Source organism: Grammomys surdaster, unplaced genomic scaffold (assembly GCF_004785775.1).
Source record: "Grammomys surdaster isolate TR1022 unplaced genomic scaffold, NIH_TR_1.0 126679, whole genome shotgun sequence".
Classification (NCBI taxonomy): domain Eukaryota; kingdom Metazoa; phylum Chordata; class Mammalia; order Rodentia; family Muridae; genus Grammomys; species Grammomys surdaster.
Window position 1 is genome coordinate 2,736,300 of NW_021621467.1, and position 17,189 is coordinate 2,753,488.

The 17,189-nt window shown below is 35.8% G+C and overlaps 1 protein-coding gene across 2 annotated transcripts in view; it reads right to left on the reverse strand.

The window, feature by feature from the left end:
- Nucleotides 1-17,189, reverse strand: part of Epha3 (EPH receptor A3) — a 305,965-nt gene that overhangs the window by 92,958 nt on the left and 195,818 nt on the right. For both annotated transcript variants that reach the window (XM_028761158.1, XM_028761157.1), the window contains exons 4-5: nt 11,616-11,771; nt 10,475-10,810 (exon numbers count right to left, since the gene is read on the reverse strand). In XM_028761158.1, the coding sequence (XP_028616991.1) occupies nt 10,475-10,810; nt 11,616-11,771 (492 nt within the window). The remainder of the gene's footprint in view (nt 1-10,474; nt 10,811-11,615; nt 11,772-17,189) is intronic.

Sequence of the window (17,189 nt, forward strand, 5' to 3'; positions counted from 1 at the left end):
TATATATTTAACTCTCACCTATCTATTCATGTAAATATTGTAAATATTTCCATCTATCATTTATGTATGTATCCATCCATCCTTGCATCCATCTATCTTCTCTCTCTCTCTCTCTCTCTCTCTCTCTCTCTCTCTCTCTGTCTGTCTTTGTGTGAGGGGTTTTGGTGTTGTGTTAGAATCATGTAGAATGAGGAGGCTTTAACTATCATGCTTAAGTAACAGAAAAAAAAAAACCAGGATGATGCTATTGGATAGAGCTAGCCACTATTTGTGAACTTAAGGTAAATTACTAGTTGTCTTCATTCAGCTGCAGGTGTTTCTTGGAGGTTCTTGGCAGCTGGCTTGTCTGCTTTTTCATGGCTAAAGCAATCAATTTCATGCAGGGTTTTTAGAACTTTTCAAATCCCCTTGATGGTCCTTGAAGGTAGTCACCACATCTTAATCATGATTTTGTCTATAGTGCATGAGGTATAGTGGTTGGCTCAAAATAAGTGCTCTGTCAATGCTCACCAAACACATAAAAGAGAAACTAATCAAGTTGCCAAATAAAACCAGGAATTATCTAAAAATTGTTGTGTTCTTTGAGAGTCTATTGTTAAACATTCTACATGGTAATTAAAAATAAAACTACTGAGCATTGATCACTCAACATGTAACTAGCACTGTATGAAATATAATTTTATGCATTTGTCCTTCCTATCTCAAAATCCTACCATGCACATAACCTGAATAGAACATGTAAGATATTTAATAGTAAAACTAGATTGTTCAGTCAGTGGTTAATATGTCTCAGGTATACACAAAAAGATCTGAGTTCAGTTCTTCAACACTCATTTTAAATCCATGTGAGTTGCCATGTGCAACTACAGCACTAGGGGAAACAGAGATACATAGATCCTGGGGGACAGGATAGTCACTCAACGTCTAGAAAAAGAGGTGAACATCAGATTGAGGTGGCAAGCTATCAAAAAAGAGATATACAAAATCAACCTTATATACATAGAGCACAGCTTAACATATATGTGTACACATGTGAGCATATACATATAGACACACACACATACACACACATACACACACACAAACACATAACTAACCGAGTTTAAATTTGTCAGGAGAGAAGCTTCATTTTTCAGATCTCTTAGACTTCATTAACTTATGGGAGAACTTTATACCTTCTAGAATTCTATGTTCTCAATTCATCACGCATTTTCACAAATAGCCATATTAGCATATATACATATAAACATATAAATCCAAGTAGCTGTAAACCCTGATTACTACCTAGCTGTTTTATATTAAGATTATAATGATATATCATGTATATACAAGAGTCAGAGTTGATGAAATCAATGGGAGTCAGGAACAAAAGTTGTATTCTACCGAATAAGTCCACACCAAGAAATGTACTCTGCTCTAGCACGTAGTCCTTAACATTGGCAAACTATCTCAATAGTCAACTGTGAGCATTTTTCTAAACGTTTTTTAATAGAATGGAAATAAAACAAGGCTAATTAGATGAAACAAAAATAGAGTTGTCATCTGAAAATAGTCAAAGAATGTTATGTCTCTAGAGGATTCACACAGTGTTGCTTTAAAAAGATAAAACATGCAAAATACCTGACCCAGTACACATACAAACAACATGAGTCAACCAAACAAAACTGATAATATACCATATTTTTCTTCACATTGTCTTATTTAGGCTACCTTATGTTTGTGAAAGTTTAAATTGTCTCTTTTAACACTAGACTTCTTAAAGGGAACTTTAAAAATAATAAGAACAACTAATAATGATTTTAAGTAAAGGATGGCCCTTCTGTAAGTAAGTGCAGAATCCTCCTCTCTTCAATTAGTGGGATCTGAATCAAAAGATTTTTCAAAATTATGAGTCATCATAAACAGTTTGACATTCTTTTGTCTTCTCAGTTTTTTGCAGTATCTTTTTTCCCTTCTTCAATCTCTAAAGATGTGTGTTGCTTTATGGTTCAATGTTTGATATAATAATATAATTTTTAGTCCTCTGTTATTATGTTGGTTTGGGAGAAGTCTCAGAAACCTAGAACCAATCTGTTCATCTTCCTATAAATGTTTCTATTATGTAAAGTCAAAGATACCTTGGTGGGCAAGAAAGTTTATATGTAAACATGCATACATGTCGGGGGAGTACAAGAACAAGCTAAATGAGCTAGCATATTGGGTGTTGCCTCTTATTATACATATGACCTATGAATTTGAAAATATTGGCACCGAATTCTAAAGTTGAATATATACATTATGATATTTTAATATTTATTTATTTAATATCTATAATTTTGTGATTTTTAAAAATGAAGGCCCATTGCCCCTAATTCAGCAATAACATTTTCATTATGTTGGACTTAGTGCACAATATCAAACATAATTTTTTTAGAAATATGTGTTCTCTGTTGTAATAGTCTATTAGTACTCTATGTGCAACAAATTGTCACTGACTTCTATTTGTAAAAGAAAACATTCTAGATTAACCCAAAAGCTCCCTTATACTTATTTGAAAACAAAATTTGGAATGTATTAAACAGATTTAATATGAATATGCAAAATATATTTACCTGTTACTTGAAATGCCAGGATTTATAGGTGGTAGACTTTAGACTTAACCTCCTTCTTTTTGCTGGTTTCTTCTAATAATATTTTCTTAACTGAGATTGTGGGTTGTTGCCTCACCAGTGTAGAACATAGGTTACATTAACTTCATTCTCTAAAATATACATTTCTCAATTTTTAACAGAGTGGCATTAGCATCTACCATTATATGTACAATGGCATTACTGAAGCTCGACATATTTAAACATGCCGTTCTTGGTATGTTTTTAGACAAAAAATATAAAAACCATTTATGTGCAATAATAATTTTTGCAATCTTGGCAGAATTTATTTATGATACAAGTAATTAGCACCCAAAGGCCATAATTTCCCTTTCTAGGATGATTGTTGGTATTTTTGGTCCTGGCAACATACTTCAGGAGAAGCCTTAATTAAGAATGACCACATATCACCAGGCACATGTAGAGTCCATAATTATAGTACTAAGCATTAGAGATGAATTCATTGAAAACTAGTATTTAATTTGGGAAGTTCTCATATGGCACCCATTTGCTCATATTCTACATCGTCATGTCTGTAAGTTTAAATAAATGTTTTAATAATTGTCACAACTAACTCTATGTGAATTTGCTTTTGTTTTTTTCAGCTTATCTTTCCTGTACCTATGTAAATGTTCTGCATTTCAGGGGATGTTAGCTTAAACACATCATTCATGTAATAATTGATATGAACATTTCTGGTACATTGGGACACATCACTGTAGGAAGAAAGTCTCAAACAACTTAATTATCTAACTGAATTAAAACAGAAGAGGAGAAACTTATGTCCCATACAAGTCAAATGCACTATGAAATTTGTAGCATACATTGACATGCAATGTAATCTCTGGGTGAAATGAAGACCTTATATGTTTAGAGAATTAGCAATAAGGTTTTAGTTGTTACGTTTTCTTTTCTTTCTTTCTTCATTTCAGTTTTACAAAAAAAAATGATAGCATGCCATGTGATACAGTAGAGCACGAATATATTGGTAGGATAAGTTCATTACATGTCAACTTTCTGATTCATGTTTTGGCTATTATATAATGATCTTTTCTATAGAGTGTTCTATTATCTAATAGAACTCCCACATGTGTAACTGAACAGTCAAACACAATTGTGTAGATCCTGCAACGACTTGGAGCTCTCAGGTCACAGAAGATTAATCAGAGAACTTTTACCATATTCATTTTGAAATTTTGCTTCTTTTGAAATAAGAAAGCCTGCCTAGTGTTTTCTGACAGGAAATGGTTTTCTGTCATGAATATGTCTGAGTCCATATCCCAAGAGAAAGAAAGTTAGATAGATATAATACAAACAAATGAATAAAACAATTGAGAATTATGTTTAGACATCATTTTTCTAGTAGATATATTTTAAAGTTATAAATTGTTTACTAAGATTTAGTAACTCTTTGATTCTTTGTGTACTAATGGACGATGCTACTTTCATCAGTGGAATGGTAGGTTTAAAAAACTCCTTCAGAGAAAGTCCCCAAGTCACTTACAAGATGTGAAACATCACATGATATCCTATAACTGATAAAACTTTAGTATCAGTTAAAATAAATTCAAGTAAAATAATTTTCAAAACACCAAGTCTTGGGTCTCTGTGGAAAAACATTGAAACAGATGGCCATAAGCTATTGTAGACAGGCAGCTTTTGTGGAAATTTACCAGCCTGAGTAGTCTTAGACCTTGTAAATAGGTAGCCTTGGCAGATAATGCCAACTTAGATAAGGATAAGTGAATCACAGGCAGAGTCATAGTGATCTGTCCCCTGAACCTTCACCCAGCCGATACCCTGTTCTGAAAGATATCTATACTCTCCCTGAACACCCACGCTCTGGTGTCATCCCCTTCCCCACGTCCTGCCTCTTTTTGTTTATAGCCCCTGGGTGAATAAGTAAAAATTATGATTTGATTTAAAAAAATAACAAAAAATAAATAAATAAATAAACTTTTGGCACAAAACCTGTTCAGATATTAAAATTCATTAGTAACAAAGTTCTGATAGTCCTGGAATGACAAAATTAAACAAATAAGGAGAGATTGTGTTTGGATTTTTAGTTTTATTCTTATATCTGGTAGTGAGTTCTGACTAGGAGGGAAAATAATATTTTGTGTTATTCCAACGAAGGCTTTTGCTTTTATTATTAAATTAAATGGATGGAAGAACTCACTTTATGAAAGCTGATAGTGGAAATGCTTTCAATACATAAAGCAGTCTTTCAGGTGTTATCCCTTTGTAGATAACTTAATGGTGTATCAATAGAAAACATAAATAAACATGTTACTTTCTGTCTGCTATTTTCTGTCATGTACATTATATACAAAGCATATATATATATAAAGCTATGAAATGTCTGCAGTTGCACCAACCATTGAGAAATCATAAATAAAATTTAACCTCTTTTATATTCATCTTATTTAAACATAGATAAATTTACTCATTCATCAGTATTTTTCCTTGTTTGGTTGTTGCTTTTGGTACAGAAAATTGCACTCACTATAAACAGGAACCCACTGAGCCATATCCTAGGCCTATCATGGATAAAATTCTATTATAGATAAAATATGAAAATATAGAATCAACTGTTTTTAATGCCACAGGAATGTTAGTAGTACAGTTGACAAAATTTGAAGGCCATGAATGAGAATATACTTAAAGCCTTGATTTTATTGAAGTCTCAAGTGTACCATTCTTCAAAAATTTGTCTTGAAAAATTAGGAGTAAAATAATATATTGTGTACAATTTACTTTCCTATGTAATGAAAGATAGGAAAAGACAGATAAATCTTGTGTTAAAAAACTAATTTAGAAGTATCTAGTCCAATGTGTATGGGTATAATATATACTATTATCTTATTTTTTTAACATTTGATACATATGGGCAAAGATCATGTTTACACAAATTCTATATATACATTAGTAATTGTTTAATAAAAGAAAAATTTGAAGATCAATTTACTCCAGGAAAATGATATGCTTGGATCTATACATATAGGTGAAGAAAAGTTAATGTAAAATCAGGAAATAGTAAAATGTACTTCCAAAGAACATCAAAACAGATAAATCTACAAAATAACTTCAGTACCTAAGACTCAAATATTATTGCAGAAGAGGTGGTAGAAAATTTGTAGGAACCAAGGGGTTGGGGAGTTTGCTTTGAGATTGTATCTCCTTGTAATATCAAGAGTGGCACCTATCATGATTCACTCTGCCTGCTCAAACATGAGCCAAAGAAGAATAACAATAGGTATGCCAAAGAGGACAGGGTAAAGCTCAAGACTCTGAACTTTACACAAAGGCCTACTGCTAATTAAGAAATGCTGAGAGGTTCCAATTGGTGACCCAATACCAAATAATCATTCCAGAAAATAAGTATACAAGTAGCAGTATGCAGCCTTAACAGGTTAAATCTATGCATTTAGAAATATGTTTGTATGTACATATATATATATATATATATATATATATATATATATATATATATATATCCACTTAAAAATAGGCAATGAGGTAGAAAGACTGGGGGAAGGGTGCTGGATCCCACTTGGAAAATAGTATGTTCCAGACACAACAGGACTGACACACTTATGAACCCACAATGTGGCACCATTCACAGGGCCTGCACATGTGGAAGTCAGATGGAGTCCCAGTGTTAAGAAGAGGAATTGGATGGGATTTGCCATTAACCAAAAACTTGGATTTAAATGTTAAATCAAATGTAGAATGAGACTATAAAGAACAATTAATGAAGAAAGAGGCATTTAAAAATTTAAAAATGAGCAAGAAGGAGTATGGAAAAGAGTTTTGAATGAGAAAAAGGAAAGGAGAAAAGTATTCATATTAAAATCTCATAAAAGTAATAACTTTAAGATGTCTTAATTTTAAGTATTATTTTCAATAATAAACAAACAAAGAAGAAGAAGTGGGGTGAAAGTCATCTGAGAATGATGGAGGATGATATCCAGTCTTGGAATGTTAGAGATGATGAGGGCATTTTGTGCCAAATATTTTAGAATCCCTTGGAAATACACAGCACTGACAAGGTTTACTGCAGCTGATCATGAGAGAAATCTCCATCAAGCTCACTGTCCTCGTGCCTGGCAAATGACACTGAATGGAAGTATGAGTAGAATTGGAAGTAGAGTTGGGTGGGGAGAAGAAGAGTTTGAAGTCACAATGACATGTTGGGAATGTGTCTGTATCTTTTCTAGCAGTAGCATATGAACAGACAGAGAACTCAAAATTTTGTAAATTCTCTTGACTGAGCCACTTCTTCTGATCTAAATTTGTTACCTTCTATAAGATGTTTAGAGCCATGGTTCTAGTTTTGGAGACCAGGACTAAATACATGGACACTCTATCAGTTGAATGTGCATTTCTAGAACTGATAAGCAAATATCAGTTTCTTGAAAGAGTAAAGCAAAAGGTGGAAACTTATTTTGGGCTGTAAAATTTAAGATGTTTATCTTGCAATTTTTAATTATTCCTCTACATGTTTGACTTGGACTTTAATGGATTCAAGGCTCATGTAGACCCATGTTTGTTTGTTTGTTTGTTTGTTTTTATCTTACTGACTTTGTGAAAGTATTGAGAGCTGAGTGGTAATATCAGATATTACCACATTATTCTCTCTATGATTAGAAAGTGCCTTATCCAGAGGTTATCACGAAGCTATTACAATGTAATCACGAGAAGGATTCATAAACTCAATCTTAAGCTAAATGAAAAGGGACACATTCACTTTTGCTCTTTATAGCCAAGATAGAGAGAACAGGAGCCAAAGCATACCACATACTTCCAAAGGCAAGCAGGGGGGATTATTTTTATAAGGCTACCAGTCCATTAACCTTCACAGGATTAAGAATAAAGTGAAACAAAGAGGGCTTCTCAATATGGATGGTACTGCTTACATATAGACATGCTTATATACTTTACCCTGGGGATTGAAGATAGAGCAACAACCTCTGTCCCCATGGCATACAATATGATATAAACATCATAAAATGAATCTATCATTTCTGTTATGCACTGAAAATATATGATTGCTCTTTAAAGAAACAAGAGGGGACTTAGGAAGAGTCACAGCTAAAGCCTGTTGGATCTCTGCCTTATGCTATGATTTGTAACTGGCAGTGGGGGTAGCAAGCACAAACATCTATTTTGTAAGGTCTTGACCTTCTCTTGGAGGCCCCGTTCCCTCTCCTCACTCACTGTGTGTATTCAGAACTATTAATTTTCTGATGAATGTATAACCAGAAATCCAGAGGGGAATGATAAGAGAGGACATAAGGAGCTCTTGCTTGTTTTCAAATATTTTTGTTTGACTTAGGAGATTATTAGAGAACAGATTGATGGTACTGCTTAAAGGAAGTAAATTATCATCCTGAGTGAGGTAAGCCAATCACAAAAGAAGACACATGGTATTCACTCACTGATTATTGGATATTAGCCTAGAACCTTGAAATGCCCAAGATGCAACTCACAGGCCACATGAAGCCCATAAAGAAGGAAGACCAAGTGAGGGTGATTCGGTCCTTCTTAGAAGGAGCAACAAAATACTCAAGGGAGCAAATATGGAGACAAAGTGAGGGACAGAAACTGAAGGAGGGGCCGTCTCAAGACCACCCCACCTGAGTATCTATCCCATGTGCAATCACCAAAGGTAGATGCTGATGTGGAAGACAGGAAGTGCATGCTGATAAGAGCCTGATATGGATATCTCCTCAGAGGCCTTCAAGAGTCAGACATATTCAGAGGCAGATGCTCACAAGTAGCCATTGAACTGATCATGGGGTTCTCAATGGAGGAGTTAGAGTGAAGACTGAAGGAGCTGAAAGGGTTTGTGGCACCATGAGGAGAGCAACAATACCAACCAACCACAGCTCCCAGGGTCTAAACCACCAGCCTGGGAGCACTTAGGGGGGGATCCAGGGCTTCAGCTGAATATGTAAAAGTGGAGGGCCCTGCTGGGCATAGGTGGAAGAAGAGAACCTTGACCTCATGAAGGCTGGATGCCCCAGGGGGTGGGAATTTTGAGGGTGGGGAGGTGGGAGTGGGGGGGGTGTAGATAGAGGTTACATCCACAGAGAAGAAGGAGGAGGGGCGAGGGGATTGGGGGTTCCGAGGGGGTGGTGGGGGATGGGGTAAGGGGACAACATAGGAAATGTAAATAAATCATCCAATAAAAAAAAAAAAAAAACCAAAAAAAAAAAAAAAAGGAAGTAAATCAGTTTGAAATAGATGATTTAAGTAAATCATTTTCCACATAATTAAAACTATAGACTTCCCATTTTCACTGGATAGGCGAAACCAGGTTCATGTAATATATAACATGAATATTACTCATCTTTTCATATACAGTTAAATAAACCCAGGTTACACATTTTTAAAATATGATTAGTTATGAATATTAGATACCATTAATTGCAGTAAAGTAAAAGCCAGCGTCAGTGGGACTAGGATATAGCATAATGAGTGACAATGTAAGTTTGCTAAGAAAGGTTAAAGTAATGGGTGAGAAAGCCATTGAAAAGTCACACGCTTCCCACCGATGATGGTCATGTATCACTGTGAAAAAACATTAACAATAGACAAATTTTCATCAAGATGAGAGATTAAAAAGCAAAGTTAGGGAAAAACAAAAACTGGGACTGAGAATTAGAAAGATATATGTTTGATATATACTCAGAAAGGAGTCATATTCAATTGTCCTGTCAGGGACTCCTCAAGGGCGTAGGTTGCTAGACATCACAAGTTCTGAGGTATACTTTTTTGAAAAGTGAATTCTGGGAAGAGGTATCCTGAGATATTGCATTTAGGGGTAATTTAGCATATTTGGAGACTAGTCTTTTCGGCTGTATTCCTAGTCTAACTTACCGAATTAGAACTGTTAAAATTTGAGCTAATTAGTATCAATATTACCATCCAGCAAGAGTCATATTAGAGACAAATTGTACAATTTCAGTTAGGGATGACATTCGCTAAGTGTAAAGGAACCTTGTTCAGACAGGCAGAAAAGATGTTACAGTTGTGTTTTTATTGCTTTGGTAAAATACTCCAAAAATAAAGTTAAGAGAAAACAGTTTTCTCTTAGCTCACAACTCCATGTAATATTACCTTATTTGGGGAAGGTCACATGTGATAAGAACTTTTAAAAGCTAGTTATGTGACACTCAGGGTCAAAAGCAGAAAGAAACAGATACATGCTTGTCCACTTGGTAGCTTGCTTGTATTCAGTTAAATTTCCCTACTCTTAAAGAGAAGAAAAGAAAAGGAAAGGAAAAGAAAGGAAAGGAAAGGAAAGGAAAGGAAAGGAAAGGAAAGGAAAGGAAAGGAAAGGAAAGGAAAGGAAAGGAAAGAAAAGAAAAAGAAAAATTAAAGAAAAAAAAGAAAAGAAAACCTATGACACTCGGTGGATCTGTTATAATATTAAATAAGTGAGTAACTATATATAATGCCAACTTAACCAATATAAAAATACACATAGTTTTAAACTGTCTATATAACCTTTGGAGCATCGAATACCTGCTAGATTCTTCAAGTTTAAATATGTTCCAAGGAGCCCTTTACTGCCACAGAATTCCAACTAGCTAGCAGATTTAAAGTAGTTTTGAAATCACCTTGCAATTCTGGTTTATTCTGATCCAGAGAATTAAACTGAGTTAGTAAAGTACCACAATTATCTGAACAAGAGATTAGAGAAGTATTTAGGGTCTCTTTTCCATCTCTCCAGGCAACCATGTTTCCCTCCATCCACCACCACCCCCTTTTTTTTTTCTGTCCACATAAGGCTTGGTTGGTCATGACAGCTGACATCTGAAGCCGCAACGTGTACTCACCAGCCTGATTAGTTGTGATGCTGACTGCGGCAAACTGTCTGGGTGGCAAGCTCAGCTCTGACACTCCATTAATGGCATCGATCTCAAAGGTGTAGTTGGTGTGTGCCAGGAGGTCTGTCACTGTCACCGTGGTGTTGGTCAGTCCAAGCTGCCGAGGGAGGAAGCGGACGTTGGGGCTGCACGGCTCGCACTGTGTGACATTCCATCCACATTTTTTACATATGATGTTGAAGGTAATATCCTTCCGGCCTCCTGTGTCCAGGGGCCAGCTCCAGTCCAGGATAACCGAGGTCTCGTTTATGTTAGAGATAACATTTCTTGGTGCGGATGGAGGTCCTGCAAAGTAGTTCCACAAAGATTAATGAGCATCACTTCTAGTTTCTACTACAAGGGAAGTGGAAAATTTATAAAAAAAACCGGAGAGGTAAATAATCATCCTGTCTTTATTATCTACTCTAATTCATCCTCAGAGGATCCATAAGATTATAGGCACATGGATTCAGGAGGAGCAAACTCTCCACGCTATGAGCAGGGAGTTGTATTCATGATTAAGGATCCATTCACAAAGTCCAACAAAGAAATTTACTATAAATTCAAAACCCAGGTGAATACTTATGAAAACTTCAGCATTATGTTTATAAATCTCAGTCCCCTCACCCTTTGATTTACCATGACCTGTGACCAAAAGATAGTAAAAGATAATAAAAATCTCCAAACATAAATCCACTGTGGTAACCTCTTCTGCCCTGGCAAATATTTTGAGAGATTCTGAAGTAAGATACAGATTTTTTTTTCTCTTAATAGGGGTTACATTGCAGGAAGTACTTTAAAGACTAATTCATTCTGTGTGATAAATGTCGCATTTGTGATGAGCCAAGCATGGAGAAGGAAGCGGAGCGTTTTCAGATTGCATATGGAAAACAGAAAGATGTGGGCGAATGCTTCACACGTGCAGGCACGCTTGAACACAGTGCAGTGCACATACACAGACATACACATGTGTGCGCGCTCACGCACACATGTGTGCACACACACACACACACACACACACACATACACACACACATACTTCACAAACAAACATCACATTCACCAGAACCAAACCAATCATGGAGGCATGGGTTGCAGCAGAACTACTCACGGGTACAAGCCATGGATGGAGGGTCTTTTTCTGCCCGGAAATAATTATTCTCACACCTGCAGTTCACTGAACCATCTTCTTGCGTCGAGCTGTGTGGTGGGCACTTAGCACACTTGGCGACACCATCTGAAGCCTTGTAGAAGCCTGGTCGGCAAGCTGCAAACAAAATTTGCTCTTTTTAAAATTTTAGCAATTGTCTTGTATCTTGAAATGTGTAGAACAGATTGCTCCCGTGGTTTACAGAAGTAAGTCATTCGGCCATGTGATTTCTCTTTCTATTCATTTGAATTTGATTTACACCAAATGTCAAGGGAAATAAACAGGGGTGGGGCTGTGAGAAGCCACAAGATTTAGATTATTTTTGGCATTAAAGTATGGTAAAATTTCAAACTTGTATATTCACAGCTTTACTTGGCATTGGAGAAATTGTGGCGAGCATAAGGCAAAAACTGTCATAATGTAGTCATTCTTTAACATGACATAGCCTGTGTCCTATCTGCCCTGTAGTTACCACTGAATTGCCCTGATGACTTGTGCTTAACTTTCTAGCTGGATATAACTTTGTCTTTAATACTGTAAGCAACTAAAGAGGAAAAATTGTGCTGTATATTTTAAGAGGATCACATGAGAAATTATTATTATTGTTATTATTATTATTGCTTTCTTGATAATATCTCTTAACTTCTAGGACAATTGCATACCAACAAGATCTAAGTGCATTTCATTATGTATGGAACACAGAGCAATTTTCTCATTTGTACTGTGTTAGATATGATTTGCTAATAGGTAAAACTTCCTGGCAAACTCATTCACCCTTCTCAGAATTTATTCAACTTAGAAATACCCTGCCTCTCTTTAATGCAAAAGAACAAAAAGCCTTGGCGGTGGTGTAATATCCTGAGACATCACATTTGCCAGAGTAAATGAGGGGCATGTAGGAGGGGGTGGCAGGGTGGGGAAGGTGTAGGATGTGGAACAGTTGGAGGATGGACTGGGATGGGCATAAAGTCTGGACATCTGGACTGTAAAAAAAAATGAAAGAATAAATAAAAAGATAGAGAGATCTTACAGACACTGAGACACCAACCAGGCAGCATACACTAGCTGATCCAACTATCCCTGGTCTCCCACCCCACGAATGACACATATACAGCAGAGGACTGCCTGGCCTGGCCTCAGTGAGAGAGACTTGAGGCCCTAGGGGGTGAGGAGGTCTGGTGGGGAGATGGGGCATTCTCTTGAAGAAAGTGGGAAGGAGAAATGGGATGAGGAATTGGGAGAGTGGACCAGGAGGGGGACAACGACTAGACTGTGAAAAGTAAAAGTTAAAAAGAGAGAGAGAGAGAGAGCAAGAGAGAAAGTAGAAATTGTATGTGTAAATGTGTATCTTCATGGCTCTTCTCATGAAAAACATTCCTGATTGATAGAATTATTAGTTTGATCTACTGTCTCTGTTTTAAAAGTTGACAAGCTTTCTCTGACCTTCTTGTATTCCTGTAAGCCAATATGAGATAGCAAATACAGAATACATAAAAAAAAAAAAAACAAAAAAAACAACAGAGAAACAATAACAAAAGCTCATCAAAAGATATATACATTATAACACTATATTTTTTTCTGAAATGGTTTTTAAATTTTTATGTGTGTCTATATATCTGTTTCTGTGAATTTATTCCATGTATGTTTGGGTCACAGATTCCAGGAGCTTGAGGCAATTGTGAGCCTAGCAATGTGGATGTGGATACCAGAATAAATCACATGACCCTTGTAAGAATTGCAAGTCTTCTTAATCACTGAGCTATCTCTTCAGCTCAGTGCACAGTTTTAAAATAAAAATCTCAGCTCTAAAGTCAACTCTTACTGTGAAACAGTCTACCTACAAAATCAGTATGCAAGGAAGATTCAAACATATTTAAAACCTGCTGCCCAATTATAGACCTCTCATTTATAATTTCCCTTAGATAATCTGGTAGTAAAATGTTCTTGGTCAAATGGTGATAAAACTATTTCTCTCTCTTTTATTCTTTCTTTCTTTCTTTCTTTCTGAATTTTGTTGTTAGATATTTTCTTTATTTACATTTCAAAGTCTATCCCCTTTCCTGATTTCTCCTCCTAAAACACTCTATCCCGTCTCCTTTCCCCTGCTTCTATGAGGGTGCTCACCCACACACCCACCCACTATCACTTCTCCATCCTGGCATTACCTTACACTGGGGCATCAAGCCTTCTCAAGACCAAGGGCCTCTCCTACCATTGATTCCTTACGAGGCCACCTTCTGCTACATATGCAGCTGGAGCCATGGGTCCTTCCATGTGTACTCTTTGGTTGGTGGTTTAGTCCCTTGGGAACTCTGGGGCATCTGGTTGGTTGACATTGTTGTTCTTCCTTCGGGGCTGCAAACCCCTTCAGCTCCTTCATTCCTTTCTCTTAACTCCTCCATTGTGGACCCTGTGCTCAATCCTGTTGACTTTATTCAGTATGTGGTCCCAGGTATATTTTCTCTACTTGTTAAACATGGTATTTTAAAGCTATTTATGAATAGGAACTCTCATCTTTGATTTTTTTAAACAGATAAATGAATAGGATGAAGTACTGGTTTAAATTAACAATCATTGATTAAATATGAGAGAGGCACCCCCTGAAGCCGACTGCATATCATTGTGGATTTTCTAGAAATCAGACTTGTTTATATCATCTTGATTGCTGATTAATGTGGTACCCCCCACCCCACTGTAGATGGTGTCATCCTTGACAGATGGGCATAAGCTATATATAAAACAATCAGGCTAAAACCAAGCCATGAAAGCCAGCTAGTAAGCAGATTTTCCCCTTGTTTTCTGCCTCTCCTCTAATTCTGCTTATGCTTTTGCCCTAGCTTCCATGAGTGACAGACAGGGCATGTGTGCTCAGGGCATGTGTGACAAATATACCCTTTTCTTCCCAAAGTTGTTTTTGGTCATGTTTATCACAGCAACAAAAGCAAACAAGAACAAGGCCCCATACAAATGTTAATTAGGAAACACAGCAAATATGAATAAAATAACAGAAGGAAGTTGAAATCATTTTAATCTGTAGTAGATGAATTAAAGGTATATTCAGAATGTCTAATTCTATACGTGAAAGAATAAACTATTTATTAGAATTAAAAATTATGGGTCCATGGGGTCTTAACATCACACCTTGCCAGCTCCAGCAAATAATGAAGAAAGGAAGTACTGCAGGCACAACGGTTAGAGTGAGCAATCAGTACAAAAGCGATTTGAGATGCAACTTTGGCCTCCTTCCCAAATCACACAGCACACTTTTCCTCCAGGTTATAATTGATGGTTCTGAGCTCCACTGATACACAGAGAGGGTCAAGTTACCACAGTGAAAGAAAAACAAATGCACTTTGAAAACCAGGGTGGCTACTGTTGAAAGAAAGGAGACAGTCCTAGCTACAAAGTGAATTCTGTCTCCGGTTGACAAATGTGGCTGACTTTTAGAAGAAGCATGGTCCTAATTAAGGGTTAAAAGGCTCATTTCAATTTGAATTAACCTTAAATTATAAAACAAAGCTGTTGGTAAATAGTGCTCTTTCAGTATTCAGACCTGAGCTGCTACACACCAGGCTATACCACCAATTCCCAGTCATAAACACAATCTAAAGACCCAAACCACTGAATAAACAGATGACTTCCTACTCTTACAAATCCAAGGCTGACAGGGGCTATTGGCCAGTACAAAGTCAAAGCAACTGTTTATTCTCCAATGATCTGGACTCCCCAGTCTTACAGAAACTCTATTCTTTGTCACTTGAATAGAGGTAAGATACTCGGTGGCAAGACTGGGACATTTTCATGCATTGGAAGTGGCTCTGTTCAGTTGTTTAACTGCCTTCAAGCCACAGCACTGACAAAATGATCAAGTGTTTCCTTCTCAGACTACTTCCTGTCTTCAAAAAAAGTGGCTAAAGCAAATGCTACTACACAGAGTCTGTAATAATTTGGTATGGCTGAAAGACAACTAAATTGTGAAACACAGCTAAATTGTGTTTACACCTTAATATCCACTTCTCTTGATTCACAGGATCAATATGACCCACTATAAGCAGACTGTGAGAATCTGCCACTAATCCCACAATTATCTTTACAGATTTTGAAAATAGATTTAAGATAATTAACAAATTTGAAATATACCGTGTGTAAAGTGTCTAAAATCAGTAGTTCAATGTATTGGGCTAAATTTCTAGATGAATAATTTCCAAAAGAGCTATTGTATTTGAGTGGCGAAAGAACCTTGTGATATAAAGTATGTTTTTTTTACAGGAAGACATGATAACATAGAAATTAATATAACTCTTTAAACATGAAAAGTAGTTAGATAAAGAATATTTTATTAATACATTTTCATGTGCACATAGTGTCTATTTCTTGCATTTTTATGACATTTATATTATATATAGAATTACATTTGCATAATTGTTACATTAGAAACAGGTCAAAATAATGCATGTATCAGTTTTCCTTATGTTTTTATCAGTTTTTAGTAATTCAAGAAAAATGATGAATGTTGTCTCTAGTAACAAACTTAGAGATCATAAATGTAAAATAAATACACACATAAAATAAAACCACATAACCACTGAATGTGTGTGTGTTTGTGTATGTGTATTGTGTATATGTTTTTATGTGTGTCTGTGTGTATATCTGTTTTGTATATGTTTATATGTATGTGCAAGTGTATAGGGGTATGTGTGGATGTGTGTGTTTATGCTATGTGTGTATATGTGTGCTACAAGTGTATACATTTGTATGTGTGTGCATGTATGTGTGTATGTGTGATTTGATCATTAAGTACAAGTCGTGTAACGGCAAAATGTGTAAGGATGCACTGCATGTGGGGCTCACGCCTCAACGTTGATCTCCCTTTTCCAGTCTGTTTACATCAACAGTCTGACGCACAAACATTCACTCATCACAGTTTTCTTAGCGTTTGCTTCAGTTATATTATACTCTTTCTTAGCCTACTTATTTACACATATGTCTTTTTAAAAGGGCAACATGACTGAGCATCAAGGTTGACTACAAAGTTTGATAACCTGTTAATATGAATTTCACACTTTTAATCTCAAACAGTTAAGTCTCCTCTCGAGAAAAACTTTCAAAAAATAGCTCATTAGTTTTAAAATTAGAAATTTAAATGAAATATAAGAAAAATATCAAACGTGGAAGGAAAACATCCAAAATGTTGAATGCTGCAAAACATTCAAAGCTGGAATGTTTGTGCTTATATTTACTGTGCTAATCTTCCACCATCTGAGGCGGATGAAGCCCTGAGATCTGAGGAAGAGTATCATCATGGTATTTCTATCAGAAACTGCTGCATGTGCCTTTATTCCTTAACATGAACAAAATGTTAAAATTGTTGATTTATATTTTGAGGAAATGCCTTCAGGTTTCAAATTTACACTGTAACTATTCATATAACACTGCAAGATTTCTATTGAAATTTATAAATTTGGCTTTAATAAAATGACTAAAATGGTATTATGATTTGAAAACCAATAGATTTAAAGATAAGCATATCATATT